Source organism: Oncorhynchus masou, chromosome 31 (genome assembly GCF_036934945.1).
Source record: "Oncorhynchus masou masou isolate Uvic2021 chromosome 31, UVic_Omas_1.1, whole genome shotgun sequence".
NCBI lineage: Eukaryota > Metazoa > Chordata > Actinopteri > Salmoniformes > Salmonidae > Oncorhynchus > Oncorhynchus masou.
In genome coordinates, this window is record NC_088242.1 from 27,527,368 (window position 1) to 27,540,117 (window position 12,750).

Genomic DNA, 12,750 nt, shown 5'->3' on the forward strand with positions numbered 1-12,750 from the left:
TAATTGTATTATTATTATTTTTAAATCAATCACATCAGATATATTTCAGAGCTGATCAGATTGGTCAAAAGAACAATTAGTCAATAAAATATCAGAATTGCCCATCTAAAATCAGCCATAGGGACCATTATTAAAACTGGAACATTATTGGGTATGATTGGCAGAAAACCCCTTCCACTGTAGAATGCACTACAGCATACATAGACTAGTCTAGTATCTATCTGACAGTATGAAAATGTTAGAGCCTTATTTTAGAAAACCCCTGAACATCTTGAACTTTGAGCTCCACCTCTGTGTTGTGATGCTGCTGATCATCACCGTTCATAAACAGATGCTGCCCTCATGTTTTTTGTCCAATTTTGTAACATACAAAACTGAAAATATACATTTCACCACACATTTCAGAAAGCACAACTTATGTTGACTAACAAAAACAATGTACATTCCAAAAGCATGGCCCTATCTACTTTTATTCAGAGTGAAGTGTGAATCAATGCTTGAGAAAGATGACCAACTCCCTCTAGCGGCGAGTACAAATCTACACCAAAATACACATGGTTTTATTTGAATGAGGATAGATAAAAGCTGTTGACAAAACAACTATCCAATCTATTGCATCAGTGTTAATAGCTTGCATTATTTCCAACTCTTGTCCCTAAAAACATCTCAGGGATACATATTCCCAGACAGGTCATGTTTCTTAGATCCTTAATTTTTAAGACAACATTTCAGAAAAGATCCAGAATAAGTTCACAACAGAGGGAAAATGTTTCATTACTAACATCTTTACAGAAGGAAAAAAAAATACAAAGAAACAAAATAAAATAATCCCTGGACTTGAACTTGTTCAGTGTTCTTTCCTGTCATGTGCTTTCAACAGGTCTGCCCGACTGAAAGCTTTCTCACATTTCAAACATTTGTGGGGCTTCTCTCCAGTGTGAATCATCATGTGCCTTTTCCGTTTCCTAGAGTCATCAAATTTTCTTCCACAGACAGAACAAGGATATGGCTTCTCCCCCGTATGAGTTCGCATGTGTTGAGTGAGATAACAGTTTTGAGTAAAACCCTTCCCACAGACTTTACACTTGAATGGCCGCTCCCCAGTATGGTATCTCATGTGTACCTTCACTTCAGATTTTGATTTGAAACTTTTGCCGCACTCCAATTCGGTGCATTTAAAAGGCCTCTCCTGAGTGTGAATCAGGTCATGCCTCGTCAATGAGGACATGTTCAGAAACAGCTTACCGCAGTATGTGCACGGGAAACGCACCCCAGCATGATGTCTCGCCACATGGACTTGTAACGTCCTTTGTAATGCGTAAGATTTGTCACACTGGGAGCAGGAGAAGTGTTTATCTTCAGGTTTTCTGTGAACACACAGCATGTGCATTTTCAGTTTTGCATTGCTGATAAATCCCTTCCCACACTCCCAGCAAAGGCATCGTTTCTCTCCTGTATGTATTCTCTCGTGTTCGACAAGAACCGCTGATAAGTTAAACTTCCGTGGACAGTGGGAGCACTGGTATGGGAGATCTCCGGTGTGAGTCCTCTCGTGTCTGATGAGAGCTGCTAAATCAGTGTAGCTTTTATCACAGGAGGTGCAGAGGAATGGCCCGCTGAATTTATGGGCATCCAGATAGTGTTTCTTAAGGGGCTTGACCCCATTGAAGCTGTTTTCACACATGGTGCATTTCAAAGGCTTGTGCGACAGTTTGTGCCTGTCTAGCTTTACTGGGTCAGCAAACATCCTACTGCACTCATTGCAGTGGAGGGGGCTGTGGGTGAGTGCATGTACCTGGGCCTGGGCCTCTTCAGGATCAGCTCGCAGCACCTTGCACACAGTCTTTACAATGTGCTTCCTCATATCATAAATGTTCTTGAACGTCTGCCCACAATGAGGACATTTGTGAGGGCGCAGATCTGAGTGGGACCTCATGTGAACTTTCATGCTGTAAGATTTTGGCAAACGTTTTTTGCAAATGCAGCACACTTTTGACTGTTTGTGTTTTTCGGTCTTGCTAGGTTCGCCAGATGGGTCATAAGATGGGTCCTGGGGAGTACTGGTGGAGGATGAGTCACTGTCCTCGAGTGTTTCCTCAAGAGTAACACCACTGGACAGCTCCGTGTCTCGTCCCTCAGGTTTCTGGATTGTGTCCTTCTCATCACTAGCTGGAGATCTGCTACGCCTTATCTTGGAGTCTTCTTCACATTTTAGTCTCGGTTTCTCCAAGCTTTGTGGGTCCTTGTAACTCATATTCGACCTGCCTTTGAGCTGCTTGGATGTTTCACCTTTAGGTTCTGACACAACTACTTTACACACATTTTGCCGATGTCTCCTCAGATCAAAATGGTACAGGAAGCGTTTCTTACACTGGAGACACTGAAATGGGCGCTCACCTGTATGGATTTTCTGGTGTCGCTTCATGTCAGCACCTCGACTGAAAGTCTTCCCACAAATTGGGCATTTTTTGAATGCATTTTCTTCTGAAAGTTCTGTTTTGGTTTGTTGCCGTTCTCGTGCTAGCAATGTCTTCATTTTACGCCCCCTGTTTTGTCTAACTGGTCTAGATGGTAATATCAGGTTAGTAGTATCAATTCTTTGTAGCTCCACTGAAGGCTTGTGAAGCATTGAGGATATGATCTTATCAGATACGTCTATGCTTTTCATTTGTTCTCCATGACTTCCACTGTCTTTATGAGTCTTTATTTTGGGCTTTCTGACACTTGAATCTTCATAAGGCTGTGCCACCCCATCTTCCCCGATAACCATCACTGTTCTGTACCTGGGGTTCACTTCTTCAACAATACCTTCCATCTCATCTTGTACTTGTCCAATCCCCAGAACATTCTCTTCTTCATTACCGTCATGAACCTCCATGTCCTCATGTTCCACAGGGTCCGTAAACTCTATAGATTGTTTGTTGTTTTTCTCACATTCCACCCTCTTCTCGCTTTTTATTACATCCATACTTGTCCCGGGTTCCATCTCTGTATACTCTGTCAGTGTTGCAGAGTCCACCTCCAACTCTTTGGTAAATGTATCCATGAAAACATTCAAGGATAATGTCTGTGTTTCTGACTCTGTCTGTTCAGTTGCAATCACCACCCTTTCTACTGGAGGGAGACAGAGAGCTGAAAGAATGCAGTCCCCATCGGAAGAAGACAGAGTATCTAGAAAGGGAAGCGAGAAATGAAAGACAATGGTTAAAAAGTGAATAAATGTCAACGTCGCCTACAGAAGATTGGCAAATATCTACATGCGTCCTATGATAGATGTCTACCATGGTTGTCCAGCTGGCTGAGGTCTCTGTGGTACTGAAGCAGGGTTTTCAGCTGCTGAGGGTGAGACACAGACTGAACACATTCCTCCAGAACAGAGGGGACATCGCTGAGCAGGGACGCAGCCTGACACGGAAGGAAAATGGATACGATTTAGGGGTGATTCAAAATATACTCTATGAATGAACCTTTGTGAATAGTGATCCTTCACTGAATTGATGAAGGTACTCTTCTAATTTCAGTACCTGTTGAAAGTTTGATACTGGAAGTAGCTTCTCAAGTCTTGAAAGAAACTGACACATGAGTTTCTCGATTGCTGCATCATACTTGGGACCAAATTCCACAGGAAAAACATCCTGAGAATAAGAAATTAGTATAAAATAAATAATATCTGATATAAGAACATTTGGCACCTGCAACTCACATGGACACATACAGCTATAATCAGAATAAAAGGAGGCCTTAAAAAAAAAGGTCAACATTGTTTATAAATAACAAAGACTACGAGTGTGCACTTCTGGGTAGTAGTATACCTACACAGCTATTCCAAAGCCACACTAACCTGGAAGAAGTGTTCCATCTCATTTGGGTCATTCAGCAGGGTTTGAATCAGCCCCAGAAAGTTAGATTCAGATAAATCTTCATCATCAGTCTGCAAGAAAGAAAACACTTTTGTTATAATGATCATTATCAAATCAGTTGTGTGGGACTGACTGACTGGTTGATGTAAACCGTTGCTGAGTCTCTGACCTTAAGAGCTCACCTGTGTCCCCCAGAGAGGTGTGAGGGTCTGTATCCTGTCCAGGTGTGGCTGAATGGTCTGGAGGTCTGTGATCGGCTTCGAGCGACACAACTCCAGGACCAGCTGAAAGCAGAGCAAACCTGTCAGGAGACTTATTTGACACCATAAACATGACTAATTATGATCCTATCTCCCCCTTAATGATGAGCACTAGCTCCACCACTCTCTCACCCGTGCTCGAAGACCCAGAATAAGTTGGGCCCTCTGTCGGATGTTCAGAAGCTCTGGAACCATCTCTGTGACCATGGTAACAAACTCCTCCAGCATCCCATAATCCATCACGTGTCTCTGCTGGATCGTTTGCCAGATGGCTGCTGAGACCAGCCGCAGTGGCGGGACCATGAGGCGCAGAGAGGGGAGAGGAAGAGGGGGACCTGAAACAGAGAATTTGACATATGTTGTTCACAAATCAAGCACCCATTATTGCACGGCACATCAAACTTTAGCGTGTGGAACTACTGTGTGTGTCATTGTCAAGAATGTTGTGTGAGTGAGAAGACCTTGTCCATCCAGAAACAACCCCTAGCCCTTCCCTTGGAGTCACAGAGTGTTCCTTTTGATTAGCTTTGGGGAGTTGATCAAAGCGTGGATCTAAAATAATGGGGACAGGTTGCAGGGTTGTTTCTGGAAGGGCCTAGAGAAGCAGTGAAACGACTGCAAAGCAGCAAATAAATTAGCTTGTTAGCTAGCAAGCTAAAACGTCAAGGAAGTTTAATTATTCTACTGCATTATTCAATAAAAGGCCAAACATGAAATCAGAGAGGTTTAGAAATGCTGCACAACTTCCATAATTCCAAATAAAAGACCCGCAAAACATATTATAGACGTTCTGGAACGAGTCCAGTTCCCGCACAAAACAGTAGGAAGTTAGCCATACTTAGCTAGCTAGCTAAGTATGGCTAACTATGCCCTAGCTCTAGTATCGTATACATAGCTAGCTATACATGTTACCTTTCCCCCCAGACATTTGTTTTTGCATGTCTCTCCACTGCAGTCACACTAGACACACGAAAATGCCAATCGTTTTTGCCAATGTGTGCCACCCAATGACTGCATATAAGAAGGCGTCACCAGCGAGGAAGAGGCGAAGCGAGAGGGTTTACGCCGCCCAAAATCAGTCCACGAAAATAAAGGCCAGGAAGTGAGGCACTATGTATGGAGGTCAAAGTGGATAACAGAAAATGTAATTGCTAATTTGCTACGTCAGGCTTATTTGGTTGAATAGACGTTTCGTAATGGTTAGGTTGTTACGAATGCACCGATATAAGGCAACGCACGCGGCATTTCTGCAACTTTGATAACTTTATATCGGAGTAGTGTATGCGCTTCACACGCGTATCTGCATTCTCATTGGCTAGAATAGTCCCGCCTGATCTCGCCTCCTCCCACCTCCCGTCCATTTTTGAGGATATGCAGTTCCACTGTTGGAGTGGTCACTTGATAATCTTGGCAATATATGAAATAATCTTCGGTGCCACTGTGTGTGAGTACTGCGGGGACCTATTTAAATGTAACACACGAGGTACCGGTAAACGTGTAAACGGGCTTGTTTGACATTGCAACCGACTGACTGATCCACAAACCATCATAAATAACAACTCGTTATTAATTTGTAGATCAGTCAGTCACCATTTACCCACAATGCATCATGGATTTCAACACCACCCGTTATAACTAAAGCGCCTCTGTAGCATAACCAGTTGGGTACAATCATTCCAAACACTTAAAAGACACACCCTCACATTAAGTCGACACTTCTGATGACGTTTCATAACGTCTGACGAGTATACACTTGCAGGGCGAGGGGGGAAGGATTTTTTTTAAATTACATTTTTATTTTATTGATTGATTTATTCTTTTTTTTGGGGGGGGGGGGTCCACAGGACTCTTCTTCTTTCTTATTGGACAACACACTTCCAACACGCTAAGAACATGTTTCATGTAAAAACAGGAACATTTAAACAAAGCAAGGGAACGTCAGGGAGAACCGTTTAATAAACCAGGACTAAGGTATTACCCTAGGAGAACCAACTGTGGAGGAGGGAGGCACAGAAACACAACTCACTATGGGGCGGGTCGCACTTTGCTTCCTACACAATCATGAAATGCTGTTTAATTAAAACAAGATTTTAGTGTGTTCATCTTGCCTGCAGACACTTTGTTGATATGACCACTGCAGATCTGCATCATATTATTCAGCTTGACTTTGTGCTAAAAATCTGTACGGACAGTAGATAGTATACAGTGCCTTGCGAAAGTATTCGGCCCCCTTGAACTTTGCGAACTTTTGCCACATTTCAGGCTTCAAACATAAAGATATAAAACTGTATTTTTTTGTGAAGAATCAACAACAAGTGGGACACAATCATGAAGTGGAACGACATTTATTGGATATTTCAAACTTTTTTAACAAATCAAAAACTGAAAAATTGGGCGTGCAAAATTATTCAGCCCCTTTACTTTCAGTGCAGTAAACTCTCTCCAGAAGTTCAGTGAGGATCTCTGAATGATCCAATGTTGACCTAAATGACTAATGAAGATAAATACAATCCACCTGTGTGTAATCAAGTCTCCGTATAAATGCACCTGCACTGTGATAGTCTCAGAGGTCCGTTAAAAGCGCAGAGAGCATCATGAAGAACAAGGAACACACCAGGCAGGTCCGAGATACTGTTGTGAAGAAGTTTAAAGCCGGATTTGGATACAAAAAGATTTCCCAAGCTTTAAACATCCCAAGGAGCACTGTGCAAGCGATAATATTGAAATGGAAGGAGTATCAGACCACTGCAAATCTACCAAGACCTGGCCGTCCCTCTAAACTTTCAGCTCATACAAGGAGAAGACTGATCAGAGATGCAGCCAAGAGGCCCATGATCACTCTGGATGAACTGCAGAGATCTACAGCTGAGGTGGGAGACTCTGTCCATAGGACAACAATCAGTCGTATATTGCACAAATCTGGCCTTTATGGAAGAGTGGCAAGAAGAAAGCCATTTCTTAAAGATATCCATAAAAAGTGTTGTTTAAAGTTTGCCACAAGCCACCTGGGAGACACACCAAACATGTGGAAGAAGGTGCTCTGGTCAGATGAAACCAAAATTGAACTTTTTGGCAACAATGCAAAACATTATGTTTGGCGTAAAAGCAACACAGCTCATCACCCTGAATACACCATACCCACTGTCAAACATGGTGGTGGCAGCATCATGGTTTGGGCCTGCTTTTCTTCAGCAGGGACAAGGAAGATGGTTAAAATTGATGGGAAGATGGATGGAGCCAAATAAAGGACCATTCTGGAAGAAAACCTGATGGAGTCTGCAAAAGACCTGAGACTGGAACGGAGATTTGTCTTCCAACAAGACAATGATCCAAAACATAAAGCAAAATCTACAATGGAATGGTTCAAAAATAAACATATCCAGGTGTTAGAATGGCCAAGTCAAAGTCCAGACCTGAATCCAATCGAGAATCTGTGGTTCCGGGTTGGAGCGAGCGGTCGCATCTACACTTCGGTCCGCAGGTAGTATAACTTTTCATTACATTTCATTATAGTACAACGGTTTGATTTGTCTAATCTTAGCAATTTCTTCTTAGCTAGCTACATAGCCGTCTTTGTATCAAAGATAATTGCGTAATTATCGTATTTCGTCGTCCTAACGTAGTCTACACTGCTATCTGCCCAGCAGCTAGCTAACGTCCACTAGCACAGCAGCTAGCTAACGTCCACTAGCACTGTAGAAACTATTACACTCAACGACTCGATTAGTGTAGTGTTAGCTAGCTACATAGTTGTCTTTGCTGTCTTCGTATCCAAGGTAATTGTGTAGTTTAGAGTGTGTAGACTTAGAGTGATTATCTTAATTTACCGAGGTTAGCTAGCCAGCTATTTGTCGTCCTATTTGTCGTCCTTAACGTAAGAGTCACTGCTAGCTAGCTAGCTAGCCAACAGCAACAGCTAGCCAACGTCTTCCGAATTGAACTTCAACAACCCGGTCAACATTCCGCCTCGCTCCACAGGTAGTATCACATTTTCATTTCACTTCATTACAGTACAACGGTTTGATTTGTTTGATCGTAGCTAGCTAGCTACATAGCCGTCTTTGTATCGTCTTTGTATCTAAGACAACAAGACAATTGTGTAGTCTGGAGCGATTCTCTAGGTTAGCTAGCCAGCTATTGTCGTTCTTTTAACGTAACGTTATGTAATCAACACTGCTAGCTAGCCAGCTAGCCCCCGAATAGCAGCACTGTAGAAACTATTACACTCGACGGAACGACTTGATTAGTGTAGTGTCAACAACGTAGCCACTGCCAGCTAGCCTACTCCAGCAGTACTGTATCATTTCAATCATTTTAGTACGTAAGCTTAACGTTCTGAACATTCGATAAGTGTAGTCCACTTGTCATTCCAATCTCCTTTGCATTAGCGTAGCCTCTTCTGTAGCCTATCTATCCCTGTTCTCTCCTCTCTGCACAGACCATACAAACGCTCCACACCGCGTGGCCGCAGCCACCCTAATCTGGTGGTCCCAGCGCGCACGACCCACGTGGAGTTCCAGGTCTCCGGTAGCCTCTGGAACTGCCGATTTGCGGCCAACAAGGCAGAGTTCATCTCAGCCTATGCCTCCCTCCAGTCCCTCGACTTCTTGGCACTGACGGAAACATGGATCACCACAGACAACACTGCTACTCCTACTGCTCTCTCTTCGTCCGCCCACGTGTTCTCGCACACCCCGAGAGCTTCTGGTCAGCGGGGTGGTGGCACCGGGATCCTCATCTCTCCCAAGTGGTCATTCTCTCTTTCTCCCCTTACCCATCTGTCTATCGCCTCCTTTGAATTCCATGCTGTCACAGTTACCAGCCCTTTCAAGCTTAACATCCTTATCATTTATCGCCCTCCAGGTTCCCTCGGAGAGTTCATCAATGAGCTTGATGCCTTGATAAGCTCCTTTCCTGAGGACGGCTCACCTCTCACAGTCCTGGGCGACTTTAACCTCCCCACGTCTACCTTTGACTCATTCCTCTCTGCCTCCTTCTTTCCACTCCTCTCCTCTTTTGACCTCACCCTCTCACCTCCCCCCCTACTCACAAGGCAGGCAATACGCTCGACCTCATCTTTACTAGATGCTGTTCTTCCACTAACCTCATTGCAACTCCCCTCCAAGTCTCCGACCACTACCCTGTATCCTTTTCCCTCTCGCTCTCATCCAACACTTCCCATACTGCCCCTACTCGGATGGTATCGCGCCGTCCCAACCTTCGCTCTCTCTCTCCCCCGCTACTCTCTCCTCTTCCATCCTATCATCTCTTCCCTTTGCTCATACCTTCTCCAACCTATCTCCTGATTCTGCCTCCTCAACCCTCCTCTCTTCCCTTTCTGCATCCTTTAACTCTCTATGTCCCCTATCCTCCAGGCCGGCTCGGTCCTCCCCTCCCGCTCCGTGGCTCGACGACTCATTGCGAGCTCACAGAACAGTGCTCCGGGCAGCCGAGCGGAAATGGAGGAAAACTCGCCTCCCTGCGGACCTGGCATCCTTTCACTCCCTCCTCTCTACATTTTCCTCCTCTGTCTCTGCTGCTAAAGCCACTTTCTTCCACTCTAAATTCCAAGCATCTGCCTCTAACCCTAGGAAGCTCTTTGCCACCTTCTCCTCCCTCCTGAATCCTCCTCCCCCTCCCCCCTCCTCCCTCTCTGCAGATGACTTCGTCAACCATTTTGAAAAGAAGGTCGACGACATCCGATCCTCGTTTGCTAAGTCAAACGACACCGCTGGTTCTGCTCACACTGCCCTACCCTGTGCTCTGACCTCTTTCTCCCTCTCTCTCCAGATGAAATCTCGCTTCTTGTGACGGCCGGCCGCCCAACAACCTGCCCGCTTGACCCTATCCCCTCCTCTCTTCTCCAGACCATTTCCGGAGACCTTCTCCCTTACCTCACCTCGCTCATCAACTCATCCCTGACCGCTGGCTACGTCCCTTCCGTCTTCAAGAGAGCGAGAGTTGCACCCCTTCTGAAAAAACCTACACTCGATCCCTCCGATGTCAACAACTACAGACCAGTATCCCTTCTTTCTTTTCTCTCCAAAACTCTTGAACGTGCCGTCCTTGGCCAGCTCTCCCGCTATCTCTCTCAGAATGACCTTCTTGATCCAAATCAGTCAGGTTTCAAGACTAGTCATTCAACTGAGACTGCTCTTCTCTGTATCACAGAGGCGCTCCGCACTGCTAAAGCTAACTCTCTCTCCTCTGCTCTCATCCTTCTAGACCTATCGGCTGCCTTCGACACTGTGAACCATCAGATCCTCCTCTCCACCCTCTCCGAGTTGGGCATCTCCGGTGCGGCCCACGCTTGGATTGCGTCCTACCTGACAGGTCGCTCCTACCAGGTGGCGTGGCGAGAATCTGTCTCCTCGCCACGCGCTCCCACCACTGGTGTCCCCCAGGGCTCTGTTCTAGGCCCTCTCCTATTCTCGCTATACACCAAGTCACTTGGCTCTGTCATAACCTCACATGGTCTCTCCTATCATTGCTATGCAGACGACACACAATTAATCTTCTCCTTTCCCCCTTCTGATGACCAGGTGGCGAATCGCATCTCTGCATGTCTGGCAGACATATCAGTGTGGATGACGGATCACCACCTCAAGCTGAACCTCGGCAAGACGGAGCTGCTCTTCCTCCCGGGGAAGGACTGCCCGTTCCATGATCTCGCCATCACGGTTGACAACTCCATTGTTTCCTCCTCCCAGAGCGCTAAGAACCTTGGCGTGATCCTGGACAACACCCTGTCGTTCTCAACTAACATCAAGGCGGTGGCCCGTTCCTGTAGGTTCATGCTCTACAACATCCGCAGAGTACGCCCCTGCCTCACACAGGAAGCGGCGCAGGTCCTAATCCAGGCACTTGTCATCTCCCGTCTGGATTACTGCAACTCGCTGTTGGCTGGGCTCCCTGCCTGTGCCATTCAACCCCTACAACTCATCCAGAACGCCGCAGCCCGTCTGGTGTTCAACCTTCCCAAGTTCTCTCACGTCACCCCGCTCCTCCGCTCTCTCCACTGGCTTCCAGTTGAAGCTCGCATCCGCTACAAGACCATGGTGCTTGCCTACGGAGCTGTGAGGGGAACGGCACCGCAGTACCTCCAGGCTCTGATCAGGCCCTACACCCAAACAAGGGCACTGCGTTCATCCACCTCTGGCCTGCTCGCCTCCCTACCACTGAGGAAGTACAGTTCCCGCTCAGCCCAGTCAAAACTGTTCGCTGCTCTGGCCCCCCAATGGTGGAACAAACTCCCTCACGACGCCAGGACAGCGGAGTCAATCACCACCTTCCGGAGACACCTGAAACCCCACCTCTTCAAGGAATACCTAGGATAGGATAAAGCAATCCTTCTCAACCCCCCTCCCCCCCTTAAATGATTTAGATGCACTATTGTAAAGTGGCTGTTCCACTGATGTCAGAAGGTGAATTCACCAATTTGTAAGTCGCTCTGGATAAGAGCGTCTGCTAAATGACGTAAATGTAAATGAAAGAACTGAAAACTGCTGTTCACAAATGCTCTCCATCCAACCTCACTGAGCTCAAGCTGTTTTGCAAGGAGGAATGGGGAAAAAATTCAGTCTCTCGATGTGCAAAACTGATAGAGACATACCCCAAGCGACTTACAGCTGTAATCGCAGCAAAAGGTGGCGTTACAAAGTATTAACTTAAGGGGGCTGAATAATATTGCACGCCCAATTTTTCAGTTTTTGATTTGTTAAAAAAGTTTGAAATATCCAATAAATGTCGTTCCACTACATGATTGTCCCACTTGTTGATTCTTCACAAAATAAATATAGTTTTATCTTTATGTTTGAAGCCTGAAATGTGACAAAAGGTCGCAAAGTTCAAGGGGGCCGAATACTTTTGCAAGGCACTGTACTTATAAAATCACTGCTAAAAATATTCCACTGTTAACAATACGCCTTGGAGGGGGACCACAAACACTGGGGCAGGCTGGGGGGAAGGGTTGGGGACGGAGGTTAGGGGTTAGGGCAGTGTTGCTACTCAGACTAGCTTCCTCCTTCTCCACCCCCTCCATCTGGTTGGACTTGGCGCCTCCGTTCTCAGAGTGGTTCTCCTCAGCGGCCTCTGCGTTCAGCGGCCCTTAGTTTTCTTCTCCTCCTTGTCGTTCACAGCCTTCTCTTTCTTTGCTGGTTTCTCCTTCTTGGCCTTGGGTTCAGTCTTGGCTGGGGCTGGTTTTGCTGATAACCGGGCGGATCTCCTCGGGGGCTCCTCCTTGGCGTCCCCAGCAGCTCCTTGCTTTCTCTTGGGCATGTTGGATTCTTGGCGATTCTCTTTCAGATGGAACTATAAAGTGTTTAGCTAGCTGTTGTGAGTTGGGTGCATGTGAAGCCAAGTGTCTGCTGTTGCCTGGTCCTTCGGAACAAATAATTTTTAAATGGACAGCCTATGCCCGGAAATTTCTCAGTCGTTCATCCCGCGAGGTTTGTGTTTTCAGCCACCGGTAGCTTGTGGGTGTTTATATGTGCTACAGTCAATGATTGCATGTCTACTTATATTAACTATTTAATTATTAAAATACACCAATTGTATGATAGCTGGCAAATTAATTAGCTAACTAACGTAGGCCTGTAGGCCATTTTTTAATACGAATTTGTTCTTAACTG

At 45.7% G+C, this 12,750-nt stretch overlaps 1 protein-coding gene and 1 pseudogene across 1 annotated transcript; both read right to left on the bottom strand.

Annotated features, from left to right (window-relative positions):
• Positions 1-1,328: 1,328 nt before the first annotated feature.
• LOC135524929 (zinc finger protein 431-like) lies at positions 1,329-5,335 on the bottom strand. Its single transcript, XM_064952768.1, has 8 exons — positions 5,033-5,335; positions 4,253-4,455; positions 4,043-4,144; positions 3,842-3,931; positions 3,525-3,635; positions 3,282-3,405; positions 1,510-3,171; positions 1,329-1,333 (listed from the first exon to the last, which is right to left on the bottom strand). Exons 1-8 carry the CDS (start codon positions 5,058-5,060, stop codon positions 1,329-1,331), a joined length of 2,325 nt encoding a protein of 774 aa, XP_064808840.1. The 5' UTR covers positions 5,061-5,335.
• A 6,667-nt stretch (positions 5,336-12,002) lies between these two features.
• On the bottom strand, positions 12,003-12,427 carry LOC135524930 (non-histone chromosomal protein HMG-14A-like; annotated as a pseudogene).
• Positions 12,428-12,750: the final 323 nt, after the last annotated feature.

What these genes read in the sequence shown, in the direction of transcription:
- LOC135524929 (XM_064952768.1), bottom strand. Translation starts at nt 5,060, where the DNA reads ATGCAAAAACAAATGTCTGGGGGGAAAG. An exon ending in TTCTGGGTCTTCGAGCACGG is followed by an intron (nt 4,145 to 4,252) that starts GTGAGAGAGTGG and finishes CTCTGCTTTCAG; the next exon opens with CTGGTCCTGGAGTTGTGTCG. An exon ending in CAGCCAGCTGGACAACCATG is followed by an intron (nt 3,172 to 3,281) that starts GTAGACATCTAT and finishes TTCCCTTTCTAG; the next exon opens with ATACTCTGTCTTCTTCCGAT.